We start from the raw sequence: 26631 nt of genomic DNA, 5'->3' as shown, positions 1-26631 counted from the left end.
TGGCTCTCTCCCCATGCGCCCAGGATGGAGCCGGTGGGGGAGGGAGGCCAGTGGGAGCCCACCCACTCAAGGCAAAAAAGCTCCCGCTTCCTGGGCTTGCCCAGGTAGAGCCGTTGCTTCACTGGCAGGTGGAAGCCGGGCAGGTGTGGAGCATCTACGAGCAACATCTGTGCCACAGCACTGGCATCCAACCAGACAGAACTAACCCAAGCCAAGGAGGGGGGTCTTCACCCTTGGACGTTCAAAAAGAAGGATGAGCCTGTCCATACAGACCAGATGAAAGTCAGCGCTCGGGGAGCCTGCCATGGATCGGTGGCCTAGTGGAAGCCCAGCCAGGGTCCAGGACTTGACCGTGGGGCAAAGCAAAGGAAGCAACACAAGCCCAAGGCTTTTTCAAAGATTTTTTCAAGACCAGAGATTGATAAAAGGCAGACAACATGTTCGTACATAGCGTGTAGTTTGAACCCTCCCGTCACCCGTGTGGTACCTGGGAGCCCTGTCTCCTTTGGGGTGAAGGATGCAGGAACATCTGTGGCTCCAAATAACAAGGAGGATCTCAAGCCCTTTCTCTCTGGAGGTCCCCAACCCAATGCAGGAAACAAGACGCCCCTGCCCAGACCATCCTCAACCATCCTCACAGGTCACGGGCTGGGGATCCCACCCTGCTCCAGGCCCCCCTGGAATTCCTAGGCTGAGACATGGCTTGGACACAGGAACAGCAGTGTCCTCTAGCACGGGGGGAGGGAGGGCCGGGGTACCTGCCCCACTCTCCCTCCCAGGCAGTGGCAGGAATGACCCCAGCAGCAGGGAGAGCCCTCCTCAGGTGGGCCACTATGGCCCATCCTCCCACAGCAGCTGAAAAGGTGGGGACCAGGCCTGAGGAGGCCTCCCTCGTGCCCCCAGGAACTGTCACAGCTCATTGTGGAGTGGCCGGCACTGGGGGGAGAGCTTCTCTTCCAGGACACCATCGGGAGCACACACCCAGGGGTCATGGGTCTCCCACTGCCACTTGGCCAGTTGGGTCTGAAGCAGCTCCAGAACCGGGGCATAGTATGGGTCAGCGGCCAGGTTCCGGGTCTCGTGGGGGTCCTGGCTCCTGTCGTAAAGCTCCCAACGCTCCCGGTAGTAGTAATGACGGAGATCCTTATACCAGCCTGTCGGGTGGCCGGCCACGGTGCGATTCAGGAGGTCCTGAAAGGTGGGCGAGACGTAGAAGTCCTGGTCGATGGGAAAGGGCATTTTGAAGTTCAGGTTGTGCACAAGGCAGAAGCCCTGGTGGTGCACGGAGCGCATGGGGTAGGCCATGGTGACCTCGTGGTGGCTCTGGCTGCCAAAGACGGTGCTCCAGAGGGGCTCTGCCTCCAGCGCTGGCAGGAGAGACCGGCCAGTGAGCTGGACAGTCTTTGAGCCAAAGATGGCGTAGCTCGGGTAAGGGATGGAGAACCAATCCAGGATGGTGGGCGTGAGATCTGGAAAGGAGGAGACGTCTCAGCATGGCGGCCCTCCCGGGTAGGAGAGCCCTCGCCATGGAAGCGCTGACTCCAAGGCACTCTGGGATGCCGGTGGGCCACCGGATCGCCAACAGGGAGGAGCTGCTGTGGGCCCAACACCAGTCGATGCTGTCTAGGCCCTCTAGGACAAGAGGCCCCAACTTGGTGGTATTCGGGATCCCACCACAATCCTTTAGATCAGTCCGAAAGCCCCCATGAAGGGGGTCATCTATTCCTGCCCTGGGCCGTGGCCACAGTGCTCCCTGACTTGGGCTTTGGGGCCAAAGGGAGACGTGGGTCTCAAGCCACATGGGCCCTGCTGCCCTGACCCCTCAAGGTAGGGGTTCCCCAGGGCCCGCAGCATCAGTATTCCCTGGGAACTTGTCAGAAATGCAAATTCCCAGGCCTTGCCCCAGGTCCACCACACCAGACACTCTGGGGATGGGGCCTGCCATGCGGACCTTGATGAGCGCTCCAGGTGACTCTGACACTTACCACTGGGCCAGTGGGAAAAACAACCATCTCCACGACTGAGACCAAGGTGAAACCTGAGCTTGGTGCTCACGAACCGTGTGACCTTGGGCAACTTACCTCACCTCTCTGATCCTCGTTTCTGCATCCGTGGAAAGGGGTGGCCGTCCCTTCCTTGCCCAGGTGGTACAGAAACCCCGTAGAACAGTGGGTGCGGAGCACCATCTACACGTGGTGGTGCCCTGGATTTTCACCCCCACCCCCTGCCCCTGCATGAGCTGCGGAGCTGTACCTAAGAGGCTCACGTAGGCCTCGCTGACTTGGCCCCAACGTTTCCTGTGCTCTGGGGACGAGATGAGCAAGGGCTCAGCAGTGCCCGGCCAGTACAGGTTGGTCCTGCCGCTGGGGAAGGGGATTCCGTTGTCGGATGTGAAGATCACCAGGGTGTCATTCAGGACACCTGCTCCACGCAGCTCCTGGAGCACAAGCCCAACCCCTGGGGGTGCAGAGGGGACAGGAGAGCTCAGCAGCCAACAGGCATGGGGGGCGGCAATGCGCGTGCGCTCACACGTTTTTCTTCATCTGGCTGCTGGACCTTGCAGCCTGCCGTCCCTCCCACCCACCTGCCCAGGACCCTGTCCTGGAGCAGGCCGGGGACACCGGCCATCCCTCAGCACGTCCACGTCACCCCACGCAGCTGCTACCCGCCATACGCTGATTTTTGTTTTGTTTTCTGGAATTTCATGACTGTCCCGTAGGGATAACAGGGACGATATGGGGCAGTGGCTGGAAGATAGAACTCCCTCTACGCCTGCCCCCTTCCCAGGTCACCACCCACTAGTGGCACCACCAGGGACGTTATAAAAGTTCCAACTTCCTGTGGCGGCTGAATGGTGGTCCCAGCAAAGACAAACCATGGGAATCTGTGAATGTGATCTCGTTTGGAAAAGGAACCTTCGCAGATGCAACTGTCAAGGATCTCAAGGAGATCATCCCAAAGTGCCCAAGTGGGCCCTAAATCCCTTGACAAGTGTCCGTATAGAGGAGACACAGAGAACACCCGCAAGAGGCCACAAGAGCACGGGGCAGAGACCGGAGGGAAGCAGCCGTGAGCCAACGAACGCCTGGGGCCACCAGATGCTGGAAAAGGCGGGAAGGACTGTCCCGTCCCCCAGGGCTGCAGGCAGCACACAGCCCTGCTGACACTGGGTCATCAGACCTCTGGGATGGGGGCTCACGCTGCGGTGCACCCCACTGTCCGGGCTCCTAGAACCCACCTTGGTCCATGCGGCCGATGGTGGTGTACTGAGCAGCTAGGTCAGCTCGTGCCGCAGGCGTGTCGGGGACGAAGTAAGGCACCTGGAGAGATGCCGGGGTGCGAGGTCAGGGCTGGAAGAGGCGAGGCGGGCTGGCAGGGAGGGGAGGAGATGGAGGAGCCGGCCTTCCTCCCAGGGCCTGAGATCATCCGCCACCAATGAATGGCTTGGCCCAGGACGTCCCTGCTCCTGGACACATCGCTCCACCTCTTTACACCGCTCTCTGCCAGCCCCACGGATGGGAACCCAGCTCCAGTGAGTCTCCCCTGAAACATGCTGAAGTCACACTGGGGCCGGGGCTTCCCAGTCCTCCGCTGACGAGGTGGAGGAAGAAGGGTGAGCATCTTGGGTGAGATGTGGCTCTCCTACCAGCACGTCCAGAGGGTCATAGGTCTGGGGGGTCCAGTCTGGGATCCGCCCCATGCCGCTCTCCCCATTGCCAAACTTCTCGCAGAAGGTCCCGAACTGGGGCTGGGAGTGCCCACAGCGGTGGGGGTCATGGAAGGCGACGTACAGGAAGAAGGGCCTGCCCGGGGAGGGGGGGCTTGAGTCCTGAGGTCAGTGGGTCAACAGGCCACCTGGGGAGCCCCGATCTCTAGGAGGAAACACCCCTGAGCGCTGCTAACTCCTCTATAGTAGAAACTGTCTGGGATCCTCTGCCTCAGGCTCTCCATGGCCCCTCTCCCTCTGAACCAATTCACTTGAGTTTCTGGAACCTTCTCCCCCTCCCCTGCACCTCCACCTGGGGATTCCAAGAAAGCCAACTAGACCCTGAGATGTGCATCGCGTGTTAAGTGCCCACATGCGAGGGCGGGTACGGGGACCTCCCCACACCTGTCGTCCTGGGTCTGCAGGAACTTCCGGACCAACAGCTTGATCCTGGTGATGTTCCGCCCCACCTGGAGGACAGAGCTGTTCTCCTCCGTGTGCGCAAACTCAAACGGGTACACCGACTCGGGCCCCACGTGCTTCTTCCCGATGATGCCTGGAGGCGGGGACACCGGCCTGCTGGAGTCCCTGAGGCGCCCCCAGCCCTCTTCTCGCCTCTCCGCCCCCCCAGCCCCGGGCCCTGGGCGCCTGCCGGGCCTCCCCCAGGGACACAAGGCCACTCACCTGTGCGCACGCCGGCCCGGCCAAGCAGCAGCGGCAGGCTCCGCACTCCGTCGAAGGAGTTGAAGTGGTGGACGTCCTGGTGCAGGCCATACATCCCGTTCTGATGCTGCACCGGAGACGCCCGTGAGGCTGGCTCCCGCTCTCCCACGGCCCCTCCACTCGGCCCTCGGAGGCCTTTCAGACTCAGGTGGCCAGCATGGGGGGGTGCTCACGGCCTCCCCCGTCCTCCCCGTGGGACAGGAAATGCAACACACTGGGAAAATGGACCCATCATCAGGGGTGGCTTTTATTTTATCATCTGCCTGGACTTCCCCAGTTTCGTTATAAGCAGGTGCTATAGTGCAAAAAGAGTAGCAAACCTCTTAACCACGTGCTCCACGGTGTTAAAAAAAAAAAAAAAAAAAACGGTTGTACCCATTACAGAGTAATGGAGAGAATTAATGGAGTAATTACAGGGCGGAGTAGCCCTGTCCCGACTCCTGAGCCCCACATCCCCTGACGAACCCTGCAGGGGTGGCAGGGCACTGGCCATGGCTTCCCTCTCCACGTGGGCCTCAGTGTCCCGGATGGGGACACCCAGAGCACACCGGTCACCGTGAGACAATGTCATGAGACAACACATCAAGTACCTGCATCCCTGGGGTTCATAGCAGCACTATTCCTAATCATCACAGGCAGGAGCAACCTAACTGTCCGTGAACAGACGGATAGACGAGTAAGCAAACTGAGCCACACCTGTATGGCAAATGTTAGCCCTTTTGGCCACCATCCATGCCACAGAGTGGAGAGGACATGAGGACAGTACACTCAGTGAAATGAGGCAGTCACAGGAGAACAGGTACTGTAGGACTCCCCTCAGGTAACAGACCTGGAGTCATGGAGTCCAGAGAGCCAGAGGGAGGATTAGAGGGTGCCAGGGGCCGGGGGAGGGAACAGGGAGTGGTGGCACTTTCGTTTGGGAAGGTGTGAACAGACCTAGCGCCACTGAGCTAAACACAAACAATTGGGATGTTACCTGTGGTTATCCTAGCACGGCAAGCACAGAGCGAGGGCTTCCCGGGGCAGCTCTGACCGGCTCTCAAGCTCCCGGACAATATCACAACCCAAGTTAACCCTGAGCAGGTGCGTGCCAGACACCTTCCTATGGCTTTAAGTATAAAGTACAAGCTTGGGCAACCCCCTAACGATCCCGTGAACCAGGTGTTATTGTGACCACATGTAACAGGTGAGAAGACTGAGGTGCACAAATGGTGCTCTGCTCACGGTCACTGAGCATGGAGCCAGGGCTCACGGCGGGCAGGCCGAGCCCCTCTGCCCCCCACCTGTACTTGCACCCACGTGGCTGGGGTGGGGTAGACAAGGCGGGCACATCCCCAGGGGAGGCCGGGGAGGGGATGCACCTCCTCCTGCACCCCGGCAGCCCTCACCTGGGGCAGGCCGGTGAGCAGGCTGGCTCGGCTAGGAGAGCAGCTGCTGACGGTCGTGAAGGCATTGCGGAAGACCAGGCTGCGGCGGGCCAAGGCGTCCAGGTGCGGGGTGCTGATGGCCGTGTTGTTGTAGGCGCCGCTCTCGAAGCCTCCGTCGTCCGCTGAGGAAGGCAGAGACGCTGAGGCCGTGGCGGCCTGGGCCAGTGTGCTTCCCGGGCGGGCACGAGGGCACGACGCCTGGGTGGGAATGCCAGCTACCGGGCACACGTGAAAACCAGCTGAACCCGTCAGCAGGCAGGCACGAATCTCCGGCGGGCCCCCAGCGGCCTGGCACCCTTCCCCAGCGAGGCCTTGCTGGCGGGAGCCCTCGGGACAGCCGCGGTGTGCTACAATCAGCAGAGGCCCCGGCTGGAGACCACAAAGTCAATCAGAAAGAGTGAATCTGGCAGAAGGCCAGACCTCGAAGGAGGAAAGTGCAGGCTGCCCCGTGGACAGCAGGGCGCTAGGGGAACTTGGGGTGTCTGGGAAGGGGTGGGGCTGCGGGAGAGGGCAGCTGGGCTGCAGCCCCAGGGGAGCCTCCGGGAGGGCGGGGGACGGGGTTGCACGGCCGGGAGCCCCTCCGCGCCCGCCCCAGGGCCCCCGACGCAGCCCGTCCCCCAGCACCCCTGCAGGGGCTGCAGCCTCCGAGCTCCGCACAGCCGCGCAGCGCCCCGGGCAGGGGGCCCGGGCTGCTCCGGGGGGCGGGGGCAGCACCCAGGGCCCGGGGCGGCGGGGCGCGCTCACCGACGATCAGCAGCACGTTCCGGGGGCGCGCCCCGAGCGGCCGGCACAGCCCCAGGGCGAGCAGCAGCAGCAGCAGCCCGCAGGCCCGGCCTCGGCGGCGCATGGCGGCGGCTCGGCCCCGCCCTCGGTCACGCGCTGCAGGCCCCGCCCCGCGGCGCTGGCCCCGCCCCGGTCACGTGGTGCTGGCCCCGCCCCCGCCCCCGCCGCCCCGCCCCCGCCCCCGCCCCCGCCTCCCTCTGCGGTTCCTGCGGACCCGGCTGCGGCGGCGCCCGAGACCCCGAGCGGCGGCGCCCGGTGAGTCCGCGCGGGGGGGAGCGGGGCCCGAGGCGGAGGGGCGAGCTCCGCGGGGCCGGCCCAGGTCCAGGTCGCCGGGGCGGCGCGGGCTGCCCCCGCGGGGTCCCTGCCCCCCCGACCCCCGCCCCCCGCGCCCCCGCCGGGTCCCCACCGCCCTCGCTGGAGCGGTCGGCCGCGCGGGGCCCCACCTGCGACCCGGGGGCGGGGCCGGCGGCTGCGGGGTGAGGGGAGGGGTGCTCGGGGCCGGCTCTGCGCGCGGGGGGCCGGGGGGCGCGGGGCCCTGGAGGATGCTGCGCATCCTGAATCGCCGACGGAGGGGCCTCGGGTGCCCCCCGCGAGCCCGCCAGAGTCCCTGGCGCTTCGGGAGGGACGCGAAAGCCACAGGTGGGGGGTGGCGGTGGGGGTGGGGTGGGGGGAGGCGCGGCCTCGCGAGGGGAGACCCTCCACGGCGCCGCAGTCCGCGGTAGTAGGTGGAGCCGCGGTGTTGCGCACTTGCAAAGCCTGGCGCCCTCGAGGCTGCAGTCCCCCCACCCACGCCCCCACCCCGCCCCCCCAGCCGGACGAGGGGGCCCCTGGGCGGCATCCGCGGAAAGAAGGCAGCTGGGGTTGGGGCAGGTGGATTCAGGGAGAGCAGTGAGCCGGGGCCAGGGTGGGGGCTGCGGCTTTTCTTGAGCCCCCCCCCCCCCTTTTCTGAACAGGTTTGGCTTCTTTAGAGACCAGCCAAAGGGCACATTTAATCCGTCTGGCTCAGATCCCCTGGGAGGGGGGACAGATGGGGCCCTTTTGGTGGCCCTAGACCCCTCCCTATTGCTGGATTCTCGCGACCCCAGACCCTGACCGCTGGTCTGTGTCGCCCCCATGCCCACCCCAGGCATGCCCTCTTCCCTGAAGGCGTTGGGTCAGGCCAGGCCCTCGGGGGCCAGCATGGCCCCACCGGCGGGCTGCTGCTCCCCTGCGGGGGTGCAGAGGCGCCTGCCCATCCTGGCCTGGCTACCAGACTACTCCGTGCAGTGGCTGAAGATGGACTTCATCGCCGGACTGTCTGTTGGGCTGACGGTCATCCCCCAGGCGCTGGCCTATGCTGAGGTGGCTGGACTCCCGCCCCAGGTGAGACGTCTGCCTCAGCTGCTGCCCCCACTCCAGCCTCGGCATCTGCCCAGAAACAGCAGAAACACGTAATATCGCCTCCAGACAAGCAGGATGCCAGAACTTTAGCCCCATGAGGCCCACAATGTCTTAGTTTACAATGTATAGCACATGACTGTTTTTGGCCAGACACATGCCCCATACCTGCTCTTGCCACACTTGTCACACACAGGCACTGAGCTAGTGCTGGGTTGCCTGATGGGTCCAGCAAGGTGACTCACCATAGTCTGAAGAATGCTTTCTTAGACTCTCAGGCTGACAAGCACCCAGGCCTTTGTGCTCCTGCTGGCACCCACCTGGGGTGCAGGGAGAAAAGAGGCCCCCTAATCGCTGTAGGCCCACACTATGACTGACACGGTGAGTGCTTTTGCCCTCCCGTGTGTGCCGCTGTGCCCCTAGTTGCAATGACCACCACAGATCCTGTGCTCGGACATCTCCCCCCGGGGACCCTGTGGGCATGCCGAGCGCCTCCTCAATGCTCAACGCTGTCTCCCCACCAGTACGGCCTCTACTCTGCCTTCATGGGATGCTTCGTGTATTTCTTCTTGGGCACCTCCCGGGATGTGACGCTGGGCCCGACGGCCATCATGTCCCTCCTGGTCTCCTTCTACACTTTCCACGAGCCTGCTTATGCTGTGCTGCTGGCCTTCCTATCAGGCTGCATCCAGTTAGCCATGGGCTTCCTGCGCTTGGGTAAGACGCTCAGGCCTTCCTGCCACGGGGTACCCAGGCCCCTGCCTCCTGGGGATGCCTTGGCCCCTTGGCTCTTCACTATTCTGCTTAGAGGCCGGGACGCTTAGAGAAGTGCCCAGGGCCTCAGACCCTACCCTCCCTTCCCCAATGTCCAAACCAGTCCAAGTGAGATGTGTGGCCCACCAGTCCTTAGCCCCACTCCCACCCAGACCGCCTCTCCCAGCCCCCATCCACCCACATGCTCTGGGACTGGGTGGACTGGGGTCACCAGCTAAGTATCCACTCTTGGATGGTCAGGCTTTCTGCTGGATTTCATTTCCTGTCCCGTCATCAAAGGTTTCACATCTGCTGCCACCATTACCATCGGCTTCGGGCAGATCAAGGTAGGCCGCTAGTTGGCTCCCAGGCACCTCCTGGGTAAGTAGGACCACGCTGGGTTCCATATGTGTGGGCCAGGTGATGTGCTGTTCTAGAGCTCGGAGCACAAGGTGCCTGAGCGGGTCTCCATCAATTCCATGAGCCCTCAGGGGAGATGCCGAGTGATGGCCCGACTGCACAACAGGTAATTTGGGTGATTGGTGACCACAGCCCCACTCCTGTTGGAGTTTTCACGCCAGTGTGCTTGGTTCTCCTCACTGGGTGATTCTGTTTTGCCCCCGGTACACATCTGCCAGCGCAGCCTCTCAGGCCCACTGTGTACCACCAATGTTTTGAAAAGCTAATCATTCTCTCATGCTAATTTAAGTAGATGATTTCATTTAGATGTGATGTTTTTTCTCTGACTTTTGTTCCATGTTTCCTTTTTTTTTTTTTTTTTTTTTTGAGATTTTTGTTGGCTTATTTGAGACAGAGAAAGTGAGCCAGCACGAGTAGGGAGAGAGGCAGAGGAGAGGAAGAAGCAGGCTCCCCAGTGAGCATAGAGCCTGATATGGGGATTGACCCCGGGACCCTGGGATCATGATCTGAGCTGCCAGGGCATTCCTCTCATAAGTGTTTTTAACAGAAACCTAAGGAGGTGGTGTTTGAAAAATACTGAACAGAGGGGCACCTGGGTGGCTCAGTCAGTAAACCACCCGGCTCTTGGCTGCTTCTGCTCAGGTCATGATCTTAAGGTTGTGAGATCGAGCCCCATATGTTGGGCCCTGCGCTTAGAATCCTGCTTGGGATTTCTTCCTTCTTCTCTTCTCCTCCCCACACTTGTACTTTTTCTCTAAGCAAGTAAATAAAATCTTAAGACAACAAACAAAGCCTGTAGGGAACAGTAGAATTCATCTTCAGTGATCCAAGAACATCATTTGTTCACCTCTCGTTGGGTTTTAAGTTCCCAAAGGGCAGGAATGGTTTTGCTTGCAGCTGCAGCCGCCCTGCCCCAAACTGTGTGCAGAAGTAGGTGAGCGCCAAGCTGGGTGTGCAGAGTGGGGCAGAGCCAGATCGAAGAAATGAAGGCCCACCTCTGCCTCAGGACCTGGTGTCACCAGCCTGCCTCTCTAAGCCAGGGTTCCCGTGACCAGGCTTTGCTCCGGCCTGGCCCAGGGCGGCCTCCCTGATGGAAGTGGAGCGAGAGTGTCAGGGGCAGGAGGGTATGAGCGAGAGGAAGGTAGCTGACCCTTTCTGCGCTCCCACGTGCTGGGTTAAACCCTTCCTGTACGAGGCCGATTCTCCTGATGCCTCTGCGAGGCAGGTTCATCGTTATCTGCACGTAGGGAGGAGGGAGCTCCTTAGGAAGGTGTGGGTGGACATGGTTTGTGTGTTCTGTGTGCACATATGTCAGGGTAAGCTTGGCAAGTGCTGTTCCGTGGGAGGGTTTGTCCTTTATTTGGAAAACAATATCTTTCCTTTTTTGGCATCAGGAGCATTCGTTTATGGGATTGTGGTGCGTAGAAGGTAGCTTCTTATGCACTTGTGCTTGGTGGCTCGAGTCCCCTAAATCTTTAGCACCTTGACTAGGTCATGACAGCCATCTGAGAGCCCTGGGCCAGAGTGGGGGTCGGGAGTGGGGGTTCTCCTGACCTGCCCTGGCAGGAGCCCCTGGGTCCCAGAATCCATGGCTGCGTGCCGGGGTTTGGGGTCCTTGGAGCCTGACCGCTCCGGGATCTGGGCCTCAGCTGCCCCCCCAACACTGCCCACCAGGTCTCACATGGGATAAAGAATTAAAACACAGAGTCTACTCCCCTTCTTCCCTCCAAGGACCGTGCCTGCCTGGGTCCCTCAGCGGCTCTTCCCTGGAGGCTCTCGGAGCTCCTGGTGGTTCTGCCCGTAGCTCCACCTGATTTTCCCTCTGGCAGAGAGCAGAGCCCAGCGAGCGGGCCTCCGGGTGACGGTTGTGGCCTTGGGCCAGTGATGAGAGGGGGCCGGGCCCTCCCTGAGTGAGCTTAGGGCGGTGGGGCCCACAGGGCAGACAGGCAAGACCTTGGACCCTGGACCCTGGACCAGGGACCAGGGCACGAGTGTACTGGTCTCCCTGCTTTGAAATCACCCAGACTGATTTTCTTCGCAAGGCAGGATTATTCACCAGGAGGGGTCACGGACCCCAAATGGGCAGTACCTCTCCCCTTGAGAATTTTTACCTCCTGCCCGGGGGCTTTGGGAATGGGCAGGTAGTCCTCCGAGAGCCTCGGGATGTGCCCCCAGGAGGGGGGCTGAGGGGTACGGAGATACTGCAGGGGAGGGTCGTCTGACAATCTCTGTTTGAACAGAACCTCCTGGGACTGCAGGACATCCCGAGGCAGTTTTTCCTGCAAGTGTATCAGACCTTCCGCAAGGTGGGAGAGACCAGGTATCTGCCGGCCATGTGGCCCCTGCCCTCCTGTGAGGAAGCTCTTCCCTCCGGACCCCCTCGCCCAGGCCCTGCCCCATTTCCACCCCCAGGTGGCATTTATCCCAGTCCCTTGGGGCCTGGCCGCCCAAACCCGGGTCCTAGGGCAGCACCAGCAGCATCACAGGGGAGCTGGTTGGAAACCCAGAGTGTCCACCCTGCCCAGACCGGCTCAGTCAGGGGTCAGTGGCAACCCCGGCGAGTCTGTGTAGGCCCTACAGTTCGAGAAGCTCTGCCCCAGGGAGCCTGAGAGCCGTCGCATGCCCCTGTGCAGAGCCTCCTCGGGTGGTAGGAGTGGGAGGGCCCCACGCAGGGCAAGAGCAGCAGTCTTGCTCCATGGGTTTGTAGTTGGGTGAGAACACAGGGCATGGGGGAGGCAGGTGCAGCAGGATGTGCAGGGGGAGGGGGCGTGAGCCAGGCCACGGGTCATGGGGTTTCTTCAGGTGAAGGGCCTCTCCCAGGGGACAGGCGGGAGATGCTCCTAGGGAGCCCAGCCGGCAGCCAGGACATCTCCCTGGTGGGAGAAGCAGGAGGACGCTTTGACTTTGGGGGAGCTGCCGGGGTGGGTGGTGAGGGGCAGTGCTGAGGCCCAAGGGATCAGGGAGACCTGTGACCAACTGTTCTGTCCTCCTCCTCTGGTCTATCACGGGGCTTCCCGGGGCTGAACCCAGCCTGGCCCAGGACATGCGGCCTGTGGGGCTCACCCTCGGGGGGTAGGAGATTGGAAGCTGGTTAGAGGACATCATCATGGGCTGTGGGAAATGAACCTTCAGGAATAGATGAGGCATCTGTCGCCCACAGAGCCAGGTCTCTGCAAATATGAGCCAGTAGCCCTACTGCTGTTGTGACCTGGGTCTCGAGTCCCAGGCCGACGCTGGCCTGTGTGGTCACTAAGGTTTGAATAAAGTTTTGAGGTAGAACATAGACGCGTGCTTCTTAGGAAAAGGCAGAAAGAGCGATCGAGGGAGAAGGCTTTCGGGTAGATGGGGCGATGGCAGGGCGGAGGTGCATGCCCTGGGCTGGCCTGGGCGTGACCAGTGTGTCCGTCTGCAGGGTGGGTGATGCTGTGCTGGGGCTGGTGTGCATGGTGCTGCTGCTGGTGCTGAAGCTGATGCGAGACCACGTGCCTCCCGTGCACCCCGAGATGCCCCCGGGCGTGCGGCTCAGCCACGGGCTGGTGTGGACTGCGACGACAGGTGAGCGGGGTTCTGACCAAGGACGTTCTCCAGCCGTCCTGCATGCCTGGGGTGCACCTTGTGGTCACCTCGGGCCCGGAGTCCCATCCCGATAGAGTCCCGTGTCCCTAGTCTGGGCGATTCACAGCCAGGGTGGAAAGCCCCGTTTGGTGCAGGAGTTCTCAAGCAGGGGCAGTTTTGCCCTGGGGGCAGCTGGCACCGTCTGGAGTCATTTCTGGTTGAGATTCCTGGGCGAGGCTATTCTGGTGGGAGAGGCTGGGGAGGCCACTGAGCGTGCACGGCCCCCCATGGCAAAGGCTGATCTGGCCGGGACGTGGGCGGTGCGGAGGCCAGGACGCCCTGGCAGGTGCCTGACAGAGAAAGCACACGGACCACCTGGTGCTGCCTGAACTGCGTGGCTCTCCCATCCCACGATGGGTAGCGGGGCCCTGGGAGATGGTAAACAGCTGACGTAACTGTCCTGACAACATCAGTGGTGACAGCGTGACACAGCCCCTTGAGAGCTGAGTGGGCAGCGGGGCTTGTACTCTGGGAAGAGGTATCACCCCCATAAGAAGCCAGGGTGGCACCTTGGCCAAGAGGAACCTGGGTGGAACCGGAGGTCCTGATCTCCGGGTCGTGGGGTCAAGCCGTGCGTGGGCTCTGTGGTCAGCAGGGAGCCTGCCGGGGAGTCTCTCCCTCCTGCGGGCTTCCCCCCGTACGAGCACGGCTGCACACACGGTGTCTTTCTCTGACAAAGGAAATTAAAAAAAAAACAAAAAACAGAAGCAGCAGCCCAGGCAAGAGGTGAAGGACGGAGCCCACCGGGACCAGTGCCTGGGACGGGTAGGCCACGTGTGTCACCGTTGGCCTGTCCCGCTGTCTTGCGTTTGCCGTGGTGTCACGTGCCCGTGCCTGCCCCACGGTCGCCAGTGTGTGTGCTCTTTTCAGGCTGGAGTGTCAGGCGCCGTGGCTGGAGGAGGGGGTCCTGCTTCCTCGGGTGCATTTACTGCCCAGGGACCCAGAGGAGCCAGATTTCACCAGTGGGTCTCGTTCTGTCCTAGCGCGCAACGCCCTGGTGGTCTCCTTTGCCGCCCTGGTCGCCTACTCCTTCGAGGTCACCGGATACCAGCCTTTCGTCCTGACGGGGCAGACCGCCGAGGGGCTCCCTCCAGTCCGGACTCCGCCCTTCTCAGTGACCACGGCCAACGGGACAGTTTCCTTCACCGAGATGGTACAGGTGGGCAGAGACAGGGAGCTGGGCCGCCGGGCTGAACCGTGGTGGCCTCTGGGCCTGGGCCCCTGACGCGTTTGCCTGTAACGAGGAGCCCTGAGCCCCGCCAGGACGGCGGTGTCCTCAGGACGGAGCAGCTCTGGGTGCAGGGACAGCCTCGAAGGACAGCACGTCTTGTTTCTGCCCAAGCCCAGGGGAGTTTCTGGCATTGTGGACGCTGGCAGAGCAGGGCCGTGTTCTGCGTTCTGCTCTGTGTCCCGCCCCACAGCTAAGGTCTGCCTTCCTCTGTCAGACGCAGAGCCCGGTGTGGCCTGGGCGGGTCACTGACCACCCCTCTCTCCTCCCTCAGGACATGGGGGCTGGGCTGGCTGTGGTGCCCCTGATGGGCCTCCTGGAGAGCATCGCGGTGGCCAAGTCCTTCGGTAAGCTGCCTGCCGTCCCTGCCTCCCTAGTGGTGGCCTGGAGCCCGCCTTGCTTGCCTGCTTTTTTTTGCTTGCTTTTATCTGCTTCGGTTTCTAACAGCTTGAGTTTTTATCCAAGTAACACATGCTCATGTTGTAGTAAAAGTGGATTTTATGATGAGAAACCCCATCCGGTGGCGGCTGGTAACATGTGCCAGCTGCTCTCTGGAAAGAGAAGGGCCTGCGTTTCGCCTTTGCCTTTTTTGTGGCGTAAACGTGCCCCCCACCCGCCGACTTCCAGCGGATCGTGGAGTCAGGAAGAGATTCGTCACGGCCTCTGCCCACCAGACACGTGCAGTTGTTTCTTTTTTTTTTTTTTTTTTAAGATTTTATTTATTTATTCATGAGACACAGAGAGAGGCAGAGACACAGGCAGAGGGAGAAGCAGGCTCCCTGCAGGGAGCCCAATGCAGGACTCGATCCCAGGACCCCGGGGTCACGCCCTGAGCCGAAGGCAGACGCTTCACCCCTGAGCCCTCCCAGGCGCCCCTGGACACAGGCAGTTAAAGTTGTGGGTCGTAGGAAAAAGTAGGATGTCAGGAAGGGATAAGTTTTAAGTCTGTTTTTGATGAGATTAATTTTGTTGAAAGGTCTCACATAGTAGGTAGCATCGGCTGTGTTTAGCGACAAGTTCCCAAAATCCCCCAAGATGGAACAGTGAGCCCCTCCCAGCTGGCTGAGTGCCCGGGGAGGCCACCAGGTACCCAAGTACCTATTTGTCGCCCTGCACTGGGATTCCTCCATCGGAGCTGAGGCTGCTCTGACGCTCGCGTGTCCCCTCCCTTGGGTCTCCGGGGTGTTCAGTTTCGTATTGTGCGCGTGGTGGCATTTTTTTCCCGCTCTATGATGGTTATGCTCCTGTTGCATTGGGATATAGGTCATTTCTAAAGATGGACCCCAATGAACCGCGTGGGTGTCACCATAACCATGCGGACCTTGTGGCTTGTGCTTGTGGCAGCCTCTTGAGCCTCCCATCCTTCAAGGACACCCGTGCCTGATGCCCAGTCCAAGGGGTTGTCCCATCTAACAGCCAGTGGCTGCTCGAGGTCATGCCACACATTCCAACCAAGTCTTTGTGCCATTTTTGTTTTTCTGATTTTTTCTGAGTAGGGAAGGAACTTTGGGGGTATCTCGGAGGCTACATCTCAACAGCATATATGCCTCTTGTCATTTTACAACTTCGTTTTCTCCTGAAGTCGCCTGATGTCCTAACTTGTAAGCTTGCCGTTCTCCAAAACCAGGGCTCGGAGAACCTCAGCCTGCTGCCTGCGACCTAAGAGGGGCTTTGACGTTTTTAAATGAGTCTGTAAAATATTTCCAGAGATTAGGATGTTGTGACACATGAAAAGCGTGTGACTTTTGTATCCCAGCGTTTATATAAAAGAAGTGCTGCTGGGCAGCCCGGGTGGCTCAGCGGTTTAGTGCCTGCCTTTGGCTCAGGGCGTGATCCTGGAGACCCAGGATCGAGTCCCGCGTCGGGCTCCCTGCATGGAGCCTGCTTCTCCCTCCACCTGTGTCTCTGCCTCTCTCTCTCTGTCTCTCATGAATAAATAAATAAAATCTTTTTTTAAGAAATTAATTAATTAAAGAAGCGCTGCTGGAACACCGTCTCGCCTACGTGTTTATGGGCTCCCACGGTGGCTTCCACCCCGCAGAGCCCGTGGCCCTTGGCGGGAACATTCGCCAGGCGCTGTGTCAGGTGCAAGCCTCCCCGGCCGTGTCCCCCTAGACTCTTGCGGGCTCCCCTCTCTGCACGGCCTCACTGGGACTTGCTGGTCTCTCCGCTTGTGGTCAGAGATCTCTCAGCTCAGACGCCTCCCCTTCTCTCACGCATGTATCTGTCTCGTGGGAAACGTCTGAAGCGCAGAAAAGCACAAAGGAGCGAATCCCTTGCGCCGTCCTTCACTTCCCTAGTTGCACGTTGTGAACACGTTACCGTACGTCCATCTCTGCTTGTTCTGTGATACGGAGACACATAGGCACGTAGAGTCGCGTACGCTCGTGTTTTGCACGCGTTCACGCGCCGCATTTAGGACATGTAGGTGATACAGTGCGTGGGGATCTATAACGGAGGTCTTCGTCTTGCGGATGGTTTCTTAGTCGGGTACCCAGTGACCATGTTTTTATCGTTCTTTCTCTTCAGCTTCTCAAAATAATTACCGTGTTGACGCCAACCAGGAGCTGCTGGCCATCGGTAAGTGCCCGCGAGCGTGCTGCCCCGCGTCCCACCTGAGCCGCGCGGTCGTAGTGATGGGCACCGTGAGGTACCCGCAGCACAGGTGGCCCTGAGCCGGACCCTTTGAAATACTCGCATGGATTCATCCTTAAGCCTCCAGATGGTTCCGCGTAATCACTGGGACTAGACCGCTGACACGTGGTGTCCGTTGTGGCTGAAGCTTCCTGAGCGCTTGCTGTATACCAGACCCCGAGGTCTGTAGCCTCGTCCCTGTCAGGGAATACCTGGAATGTCCCGCTGGGGTCACACTGCTGAAGCACGTGGCCAGGTGGGACCTTGATGCCCTGTGCCCGCTCGTGGCCTCCCTCCAGGCTGGCAGGCGGGTCCATGAGGACTCGGGTGGGCCCCCCGTGGATGGGACAGTGCCCGGTGCCCCAGTTTTGTTTTGTCTTGTCTTCGTGAATCTGGTCTCTCTGGGGATTCGTTCTGAGGGCACAGCATGAATCTTAAATTCAGTTATCGGGACTGTTTTCAGTTTTGTGGGCACCAGGCTTCTCTTCCTTCCTGCCCCTGGTGAGGTGGGCACGCGTCTGACCGGGCAGCGGTGCTAGGTCCTTCCCTGGGGAGTCCGCGGGAGCCTCCCCTAGGCCGCTTCACCTCACGGCAGCATTTTGGACCAGAGCCGTTGGATCTCCTGATGGCAGAGGGCATGGGGCGCCAGGGTGGGTCACGGGCTTTGGGGGGCTCCTCTCGGAGCTCATGGTGTCACCCAGGTGGCAGGTGGAGTCTGCAGACTGACCTCCCCGCGCCCAGTAGCAGCAGTTCCCAAGTGTAGCCCTCGGAGCCTCCCGTTCCCGCTTGTGCAGATAGCACAGGGCTCCCCCCTTGATGGGCCCAGCAAGGAGTGGCCACCAAGCTGGGGTTGAGGTGGACATGGGGATCATGAGGGCTGCTGACGCCATGGCGTAGGAGAGGCTGGGCAGCTGTCCAGCAGGCGCACGGCGAGAGGCCTCCCGGGGCCCCCCAGAACCCCGCGGTGGGAGGGATCCACGCATCCGCAGCGCCTCGAGCAGTAGGGCTCCCCACCGAGTCCTGAGGGCCCATCATAAGGAGCCGGGGTGACTGCGTGTGGTCTGTGCACAGCTTTTCCCACACTCTTCGGCGTCTGCCCTGCTCTTGGGGCACGTGCTGGGCTGTGGGACCCGGGAGGGCCTGGTTCTGAGCGGGCCCCACACTGCGCCGCCATCTCCAGCGGGTGTTGGACCTGTGACCCCGTTGTGGTGTGAGCCTGTGGTGTTTGTGAAGGCCCCAGCGTGAGCCAGATGCTGGCAGGGCCACCCGTGATAAACGTGGGCTGGTTACCTCCGTCCTCAGGGGCCCGGCCAGGTTCTGTTGGGTGTGGGTGAGTCAGTGTCACAGGGGTGGACCGCTTACTGGCCGTGACCTTGTCCCCCAGCCGGTCATCTCCGAGAGGGGTGTGGGTTTGAAGGAGCTCGAGGGGCCCAGTGGGTGGGCAGCTGGCCTCGGGCACGGCCTGTGGGGCTGTTGGCCTGACCTGGCCTCGGCCGCTCCTGCGGAGGTGGGTTCCCCTCCCTGGTGCGCATGGGCAGGGCCAGGGCCAGTGAGGCCACAGTGAACTCGGCAAAGATCGTGGTTGGTTTTTTTTCCTGAGACAGACACACGGACGCAGACATACAGACGCTCCTGGGTGAATCTTCTCGCTCTCTTCTGTTTCCTTTCTGGTTTCGGGCCCCCCTCCCCACACCCCCCTCTATCTCACACCCCCTCCCTCGTGGGTAAACCTTTTCCTTCCGTTTTCTCCGCAGGCCTGACCAACGTGCTGGGCTCGCTCGTCTCTTCCTACCCGGTCACGGGCAGCTTTGGACGGTGAGTGACCGTGTTCTTCCTTCCTTGCGCCGCGGGTGGGTCCCGCCCAGGCCACACAGTCTGCGTCCACCTCGAGGGGCCTGCCGGGCGCTTGCCCACTTGTCGACGCCGCTCTGTTCTCCCACGCAGCAGCCGCAGCCCTGGATCAGCGTCCATGGGATGTGGGAGTGGGGCTGCTCGGTGTCCTTCGTGACCTCACGTGGTTGGTCCTTAACCATTCCCAGCCCACGCAGGGCTCACCGCGTCTCAGGGCAGAACGCGGTCCTAAGGGACAGGGGGATGAGAACCTCGGCGCTCTGCCTGGAGCAGGCGGTGGGTCATGCGGAGCCCCAGGCCCAGTGCCACCAGCGGCCCCTCGCCAGGCAGGAGGGCAGGACAGAGCGGCCTGTGGCCGAGAAGAGTAAGGGGGCCCCAGCGCCGCTGCCCCAACCCCGTCTGGTACCAGACGTCCCCAACCTCCAGAGCACGGCCCTGGGCACACTCGACGTCCTCGCCTGTACCCACGGCTCTGGCCTGGCACCTCGTGGCTGAGACAGTCGGCGTGCGTTCAGTCCACGGCAGCGGGAGGGGTGGCGGCTCCCCGTGGGCACCAGCGGAGAGGCGGCCTTACTTCCTGGGGCCACACAGGCAGCGCCGGTCACCGGCAGGGCTGTCGGGAGCGGGTGCGAGGCAGAGGCCTCGTGTCGTGGGAATCAGGTGGCCACTCCCTCGTGGTCCTCGTGGGCTGGTTCTCGGCGGAGACTCAGGTCCGGATGCGGTTTTCCAAACACACAAAAGGAAAGAGGAAGGTTGGAGCAGAAGTTAACTTGCAGGTTCACGCTGGGAGCAGCTGGCGAGGGCATCTGGAGTTTCTCTCCGTGTGCACGTGCACGTGTATGTGCACGTGTGCATGGCGGGTGTGGTAAGGGGGACGTTACCCATCTCGACGGTGTCTCCTGCATCTCCCTGTTGGTGCACAAGGGTTGCCAGGAGCAGATGTGCTTGCTCCAGCTGCCGTGACAACACCGCAGGCTGGGGACCCTGGGGACATCAATTGCCTCCCCACCCCACCCCCCGCTGGGGGGCCTTGGAGGTCAGGGTGCCCCTCTGTGGCTCCCACTAGGTGCCAGTGTCCGCGGGGCCCCGCCGTCCCCTCCAGGGCACCTACCCTGCCCCCCAGGCTCCCACAGACGCCAACGGTCCCCGTGTTGCCTTCCAGGACGGCCGTGAACGCCCAGTCGGGGGTGTGCACCCCAGCGGGGGGCCTGGTGACAGGTGAGCACCCCACCCCATCGGGCCCAGGGCGCGTGCGCAGGGTTGGGGGTCACCGGCACCCCTTTCCCCGCAGGAGCCCTGGTGCTGCTGTCGCTGGACTACCTGACGTCGCCCTTCTACTACATCCCCAAGTCCGCGCTGGCCGCCGTCACCATCATGGCCGTGGCCCCGCTCTTCGACGCCAGTATCTTCCGGACGCTCTGGCGCGTGAAGAGTACGTATGCTCTCGGCTGTCATGTGCGTCCTGGAGTGTGCCCCCCCTTGGCCATCCAGGACCCCGCTCAGGCTTGGGGCGCTGTCCCTGTTCTGGGAGCTGGGCCTGCTGGCCGCGGGTCAGGCCGCGCGGAGCACCCTAGACCAGCTCCATGCGGCGCTGAGCAAACCTGACACTCTCAGGGTACCCCCTGCTCCCCTGCCCCCCTCCTCCTTCCTCCCCCTCCTCCCCCACCTCCCCTCCCCACCTCCCCCTTCTCTCACTTCTCCTCCTCCTCCCCTCCTCCTTTTTCCCTTCTCCTTCCTTTCCCTGCTCCTCCTCCTCCCACTTCTCTTCATCCTCCTTTTCCTCTCCCTCTCTCCTCCTTCCTCCCCTCTTCCATCTCTCCTCTCCCTCTCTCCTCCTTCCTCCCCTCTTCCATCTCTCCTCTCCCTCTTCTCCTCCTCCTCCCTCCCCTTTCTCCTCTCTTCCCCATTCTACCCCTTCTCCTTTTCCTCTCCCACCTCTCCTTCCTTACCTCCCCTCCGCCCCCTCCCTTTCCTCCCCCTCCCCTTCCTCCCTTCTCCCATCTCTCCCTCCTCTCCCCTCCCCCTTCTTCCCTTTTCTCCCCCTCCCATCTCCCCATCCTCTCTCCTCCTTCCCCTCCCCTTCCTTCCTCTCCCTTCCCCTCCCATCTCTCCCTCATTTCCCCTCCTCCTCCCTGCCCTCATCCTCCTCCCCCTTCTTGCCCCTTCTTCTCCTCCCCCCATCTCTCCTCTCCCTCCCCCCATCTCTCCTCTCCCTCCCCCCATCTCTCCTCTCCCTTCCCATCCTTCTTTTTCTGCTCCCCTTTCACAGCCCCAAGCCCTGCTCAGCTCGGGGAGCAGGGGAGACTTCCAGGGTGACCAGCATGGCCGACAGAGCAGTCCGCTGCTCTCTCCCAGTCCCGGTGGCTTGGGACACCCCTGAGCCTGTGGGGCCTTTATAGGAAGAAGTGTTTGTTCTGTTCATTGAAGCAGTTGAGGAACTTGTGGGGCTCTCTGGTTTCTCTCCCGTCAGCCCCCAAGAGTCATGAGGGGAGGGAAACGGTGATTCTCTCCACCCCCCATCGGGGCACGGAGGCCCAGGAGGATGGGGCCTTGTCTGAGTGCCACGTGTCATGGCCGAGTCTTGCGCTGACCCCCAGGCCCACCCACCTGTTTGCGGCAGGAGGTCACGTGTGTCATGCAGGGTCTGCACGTGGCCCCTGAGGGGTTGCAAGGCCTCCCTGGTCCCCAAGTCTGGCCCTGTCGCCAAGTTCCTGCCTCGACCAGTGCCCACTGTCAACCTCCTCCCAGAGGGCAGGGTCCTAGCGGCCCCTCAGCCAGGCAAGGAGGGGTGGCCCTGACTCGTCTCTGAGCCCGTGTGGCCCATGATTGGCGTCAGTCCTGAGTCCCCAGACAGAGGTCCCCCAGGGCTCGGGCTAGCCGGGGCTTACCGAGGGGGGACTACCCCTCAGCTGGATCCCTCTCTGCCAGGGCTGGACTTGTTGCCTCTCTGTGTGACGTTCCTGCTCTGCTTCTGGGAGGTGCAGTATGGCATCCTGGCCGGGACCCTGGTGTCCGTGCTCATTCTCCTGCACTCTGTGGCCAGACCCAAGATGCAGGTAGCAGCCCATCCGTTCTCCCCAAAAGAGGGATCTCCTGGCCTCAGGGGCCTGGTGGGGTGCAGGTGCCCTGGGCAGTACTCCTTGGCTCAGCTGTTTTGCATATCTTCGGTGTGACTGGCCCGTGGCACTGCGGAGTGACTGTTCACTCTGTGGACAAGTGTAAGCCTCTTGCCGTAAGGGTTAGAGCTCCTGCCACACACGAGACCGCGGGGGGGTGGCTGAGGGCTGGTCAGCTCAGTGCTCCTGCTTCCCTCAGTTTTATTGGCCTGGGTTGGGGCCTCCTGCCTGGACGGGCCACCCTAGCAGCTGCCAGGTTGGACTTGCCTCCAGGACACACTGGCTCTCCCCTACTCTGTCCACTTGTCTCCAGGTGTCAGAGGGGCCGGTGTTGGTCCTGCAGCCGGCCAGTGGTCTGCACTTCCCTGCAGTGGAGGCCCTCCGGGAGGCGATACTGAGCCGAGCCCTGGAAGGTACGTGGGCCAGGACGAGGCGGGCTGCAGTCACCCCCAGTGCTGGACACTGTTTCCATACCCCAGTCCGCCTCCGCAGGACCCCAGGGCCCCGTCCTCAGCTATCAGGGGAGCTCACCGGCTCTCGGCTCCAGGAGGTCTTGGGGCGTCTCAGTGGCATCTAGTGGGTGCTCGCTGTCTGCATGCAGCAGGGGAGGATGTTCCTGTCTTTGTTCCTAAAGCCCCATCCCCCCCCGCCCCGGGGGTTGGTATTTAGGGGAGAAAAGAGGCCTGTTTGTTCTCCGAAGGAAGTAGCTGCTGCCATCCCCGGACGCCTGTTGTCTGGGGTCCCGCGACCCTTCCCCCCCCCCCAGCCTGCTGGGAGGTGGGCCTCCCAATGGCCTCACTGTGTGCCAGGGCCTCCTGCAGCTGCCCCCGCCCAGCGTGATGGGTTGCACCTTCTCCGCAGCGTCCCCGCCACGCTGTGCGGTGTTGGAGTGTACCCACGTCTGCAGCATCGACTACACTGTGGTGCTGGGGCTCGAGGAGCTGCTCGGGGACTTCCACAGGCAGGGCGTCACCCTCGCCTTCGTCGGCCTGCAGGTGGGTGTCAGAACAGGGCGCCCTGGCCAGGGTTTTGTTCACTCTCAGACCTGGTGTGTGGCCGTGTTGTCATTCTGTCAGGTCCCAAGAAGCTCCCTGACCTGCCGAAGGTCACACTGCAAGGATGCTGGGCCCTCTTGCTCCCTGACTCAGCACCTGGCCCCAGAGCTTACTCAGAACTGTTACATTCTTGCTTGTGTGCAGAATTGTGTTTTGTGTGCTTTAGAGAGTAATTGTGTAAAATGTATCCCTGTGCTGGCGTAGCAGGGAGGCGATCACCAGCCTGCGGGCTGCTGCAGAGGCACACCCCCCCGCCCCCGGACTTCAGATTTCTCTGCTCCGCAGGTTCCCGTTCTCCGTGTGCTGCTGTCCGCCGACCTGAAGGGGGTCCAGTACTTCTCCACCCTGGAAGAGGCAGGTAGGTGCAGGCAGAGAGTCATTTGAGAGAGAGCCGCTCGGCCCAACGCGTCCGCAGCCCACGGGATCAGGAGACCGGACCGGAAGGGTTGGGAGGGGGGCGACAAGTGCAAGGGTGGGGGCACGGGCAGAGTGGGGATGGTGGAGGGTACAGAGTCAGGGGGCCCCCTGTTCCGGGGAGTCACATCAGGGCGTGTTTGTAATTACGCTGTGTGTACCTGCGCCTGGAGTTCTGACAGGTGGGTGCAGCCGGGTATGCACGGGTGCGACGTACCCTTCCATCTGTCCCTCCCCATGACCCTCTGGGGCAGCCACTGTTCTGGTCCCTTCCACCGTGGCTCAGCTCCACCTGTTGTGGAACTGCACGTGACCGGGAGCATAGAGACTGTGGCTGACATCCGTGGCTCACGGCGGTGTCCGAGATCCATCCATATGGCTGCAAGGAGCCACTCAGGCGCCGACCCACGAGGCCCGGTGGGGGGTCCACCAGCACTAAGGGAGGGTTACCTGGGCGTGGAACGTGAGGAGGCACTGACAGGGACTCTGGTGGGGGTGCCGGCTGGAGAGACCCCAACTCTCCGTGCACCGGGACCCTGAGCCACCAGCCCTTAATCGCATTCTGTGTGGTGACCGTTCCCCGTGCCTCGTATTTCTTTTCTGCAGAGAAACACTTGAGCCAAGAACCAGGGATCCAGCCCTACAACATCAGCGAAGACTCAGTCCCGGAACACAAGGTCGCCCTGCTGAAGGCCTGATGGGGGCACGGATGGGCGTCTGATGCTGGCGGGGGGGGGGGGGGGTTCTCACAGAAGAGTCTTGATGCTGTGATGCCAGATGCTGCCCTATAACCGCATTGGCCTGAGGGCTCTGAGCCAGGTGACCCCCAAAGGAGGAAGGAAGCCACACATGGACATCCATAGGTGGGGCTCGTTGGCTGCATTTGGGGTGACTGAAATATTGCCTCCCTCTGTTCCCTGGGAACGAGACTTTTTCCAAAGAGTGGTTGAAGAGCGGTTTGGAGAAAGCCTTCTAGAATGATAGACCATGTGAGAGCAAAGAGGCAGGATTCCCACTGGGTCCCGGGCAGGGGTCCTCACACCCCAGCGCCTTTTGGTTATGGGAGACGCTGGGGGGCGGGCGGCCCCGAGGCAGGTTCCAACCTGGGCGGTGGTGTCTGCGCTGCTTTTGGGAAGGGAACCGAGACGTGCCAGATGACTTGACGGGTCTGTTAAAAACAATTTTGTTGTCAATGTTTTTTAAATTAAAGTCCTAGCTTTTGTGTTTTTGTAAAAACCGTACACGCTTACTGTAAAAAGTACAAGAAATCACCTCCATCCGCCTCGGTGGTAGCTGGGGCCGCCTCCCCGCGGGGTGCGCGCGTGTCCGAAAGTCAGCCTGTGGGCCTGTGCTCGCAGCTGCGTGCAGATGGGGTCATTTCATACGTGGTGCTCCGTGACCCACCCTTTCATGCAGTCCTTGATGTGAGTGACTCGTTGTGATAATAAATAGAGAATACGTGAATCACGGTGCCTCCGATGTGCTTTGTTCTGTGTCTGTGTCACGGCAGACTCCATGAGCCTCTGCCCGCGGCCTTTTCCCGTCGCCCTGCACACGCACCTTTCCACGCCTGCCTTCACAGCCAAGGGAGGTTGGGCTCCCGGATCTTCTTAGAGACAACGCACTGCACGTGGCCCCCGGAGCTCCGCAGCGTTCCCCCCAACACGATCCTGGCCAGGCGTCCTGGGCCCGCCCTGGGAGATCTCTCTTTCCAGCCCCTGGCCCTGAATCTGCATTTCCTTGCCTCAAGCAGACTCTCTGCCCAAAGAGCATGTCCTGGAGCCCTGTCTGCTGGGCCATCCCTGCCCAGGGCCCCGTGGAGCAGTGGCCCAGTCGTTCCCGGCCCACACACCAGGCACACCCCTCCTGGAGCCCAGAGACCGTCCCAGTGGTGGAGCGGGCAAATCTGTCCCCTGTGGCGGGACCTGGGCTCCCGGATCTTCACCCAGAGCCGCCCCTGTGCCTCGGCAGCTCCGCCTCCGGGCATCGGCTCCAACAAAGCTCAGGCCCGTCTGCCTGGGAGCCAATCCAAGGATGGTTATCACCACCTCGTTAACAATTTTAGAAAATGAAAGCGAGCTAAAATGTCTCAATTTGGGAATGTCCTAGCCATGCAACGCACGAGCTGGAATGCCGTGTGGCACTTACAGGAACGGGGTAGGGCTGTGCATCTCGACGCGCTAGTGTTTCTCAGGGGAAACGAGGCACTTTGCAGAGTGATGCTCATCTTAAGAGACGTTCGTGTGAACTCACCCACGGAATGACGCTGTGATGTTTGTACAGGTTTTTTAAAAAGTCCTGGAAAGATACCATCAAACTGATAAAAGGAATTATTCTGATGTTGTACTGCTTCAGTTGATTTTAACCATATACGTATGGTTCAATTTCTCAACGATACATTCATAGTTAAAAATGACGTTTTAAAATTAATCTGTATATTAATATAATAATATATAATAAGTCATATACTTAAGCTTAATTTATAATTAATTTATATTAAAGTTAAATTTTAGAAAAAGAGAAAAGACTGGTATGGCCATGACAGCATGGGAAGAGCTTGGGATTTAGTGCTGAAGGATGCAGGACGGGCCCCACTGTCACCCCTCATCAGCAGATAAGCCCCTCTGGGCCCTGGCCTGTGACCCAGGGCCTCCGGGATGGTGTGGATGCTACCGTTGGCTGGTGTGCCACCTGCAGCTGGCTGGCGGGGCGACGGTGCCACCAGCACCACTGTAGTTCCCGGCCCCTCCGGTGAGTGTAGCCATGTCCCTGAGATGTGGGTGGTGGTGTGTGCCGTGCCTGGACACTGCCTGCACCGCACCCCCCCACCCCCGCCAAGATTCATATGCTGACTTGTAGTTCTTGACTCCTGGTATCTAAGAATGTGACTTCATTTGGAAATAGGGTCATAGCAGGTGTAATTAGTTAAGTGAGTCCCTAATCCAGGCAGCTCAGCCCTTGTAAGAAGAGGAGGTTTGGTTCAGACACGTAGAAGCTGGAGGAGGAGCTGGGAAAGCTGCTGCCTCACAGCCTCAGAGGGAACCGACCGTGCTGACCCCCCAGACCTTGGCTCCTCCAGGTCTGTGCAACTCTGTTACAGCAGCCCTGGCGAACTAATAGAGGTCCTGGGAGCTGCCTCCTGCAAGCTCTCGCTCCCCTTGCTGGCCGGCGGGCTGGCAGGAGAGGACCTCCCTGGTGCCCACGAAGCCACATACTGAGAATGGCCAAGTTTAGGGCAGAGAGAGTGAGGAGGGCATCTGCTGAGCACCCGCCACGGCACTGGCCACCTGTCACAGCAGCTCCCGGAGCCCTGACTACAGTGAACGCTGACCCAGAACTGTGCCCTCCATGGAAGCACGACACGGGCCACACATGTGAGCCACACGTGCCGTCTTGCCACGTCCAGTAGCCTCACTGAACAAATCGCAGCTGAAATTAAGTTTATTTAACCTGTTACACCCACAATCCTATCCTTTGGACACGTGGCCTGTACACCACTTACAGAGGAGATAGTCGACGTGCTTTCTCT

The 26631-nt window shown here is 61.1% G+C and overlaps 2 protein-coding genes across 5 annotated transcripts; one reads left to right on the top strand and one right to left on the bottom strand.

Moving 5' to 3' along the window:
- Positions 1 to 387: 387 nt before the first annotated feature.
- On the bottom strand, positions 388 to 6733 carry SGSH (N-sulfoglucosamine sulfohydrolase). Of its 2 annotated transcripts, XM_025468247.3 has the most exons (8): positions 6601 to 6733; positions 5818 to 5978; positions 4391 to 4496; positions 4112 to 4262; positions 3647 to 3803; positions 3239 to 3320; positions 2254 to 2457; positions 388 to 1469 (listed from the first exon to the last, which is right to left on the bottom strand). In XM_025468247.3, exons 1-8 carry the CDS (start codon positions 6701 to 6703, stop codon positions 910 to 912), a joined length of 1524 nt encoding a protein of 507 aa, XP_025324032.1. In that variant the 5' UTR covers positions 6704 to 6733; the 3' UTR covers positions 388 to 909. The 2 variants fall into 2 exon arrangements, with proteins under 2 accessions (XP_025324032.1, XP_025324033.1); XM_025468248.3 differs by lacking the exon at positions 6601 to 6733 and having other exon boundaries at positions 4391 to 4643; positions 5818 to 5958.
- An 87-nt stretch (positions 6734 to 6820) lies between these two features.
- On the top strand, positions 6821 to 24566 carry SLC26A11 (solute carrier family 26 member 11). Of its 3 annotated transcripts, none has more exons than XM_025468250.3 (17): positions 6821 to 6894; positions 7766 to 8001; positions 8541 to 8733; positions 9031 to 9116; positions 11430 to 11509; positions 12602 to 12744; positions 13788 to 13963; positions 14307 to 14379; positions 16562 to 16612; positions 18421 to 18481; positions 19680 to 19735; positions 19809 to 19949; positions 21446 to 21573; positions 21947 to 22046; positions 22495 to 22628; positions 22974 to 23046; positions 23709 to 24566. In XM_025468250.3, the coding sequence occupies exons 2-17, from the start codon at positions 7768 to 7770 to the stop codon at positions 23798 to 23800; spliced, it is 1821 nt and encodes a 606-aa protein (XP_025324035.3). In that variant the 5' UTR covers positions 6821 to 6894; positions 7766 to 7767; the 3' UTR covers positions 23801 to 24566. The 3 variants fall into 3 exon arrangements, with proteins under 3 accessions (XP_025324035.3, XP_048970489.1, XP_025324036.3); XM_049114532.1 differs by having other exon boundaries at positions 22443 to 22628; XM_025468251.3 differs by lacking the exon at positions 21446 to 21573.
- The last annotated feature ends 2065 nt before the right edge of the window (positions 24567 to 26631 follow it).

This window comes from Canis lupus, chromosome 9 (assembly GCF_003254725.2).
Source record: "Canis lupus dingo isolate Sandy chromosome 9, ASM325472v2, whole genome shotgun sequence".
Lineage (NCBI taxonomy): Eukaryota > Metazoa > Chordata > Mammalia > Carnivora > Canidae > Canis > Canis lupus.
The sequence above is the reverse complement of the archived record's forward strand: the minus strand, read 5'-3'. Positions and strand labels throughout refer to the sequence as shown.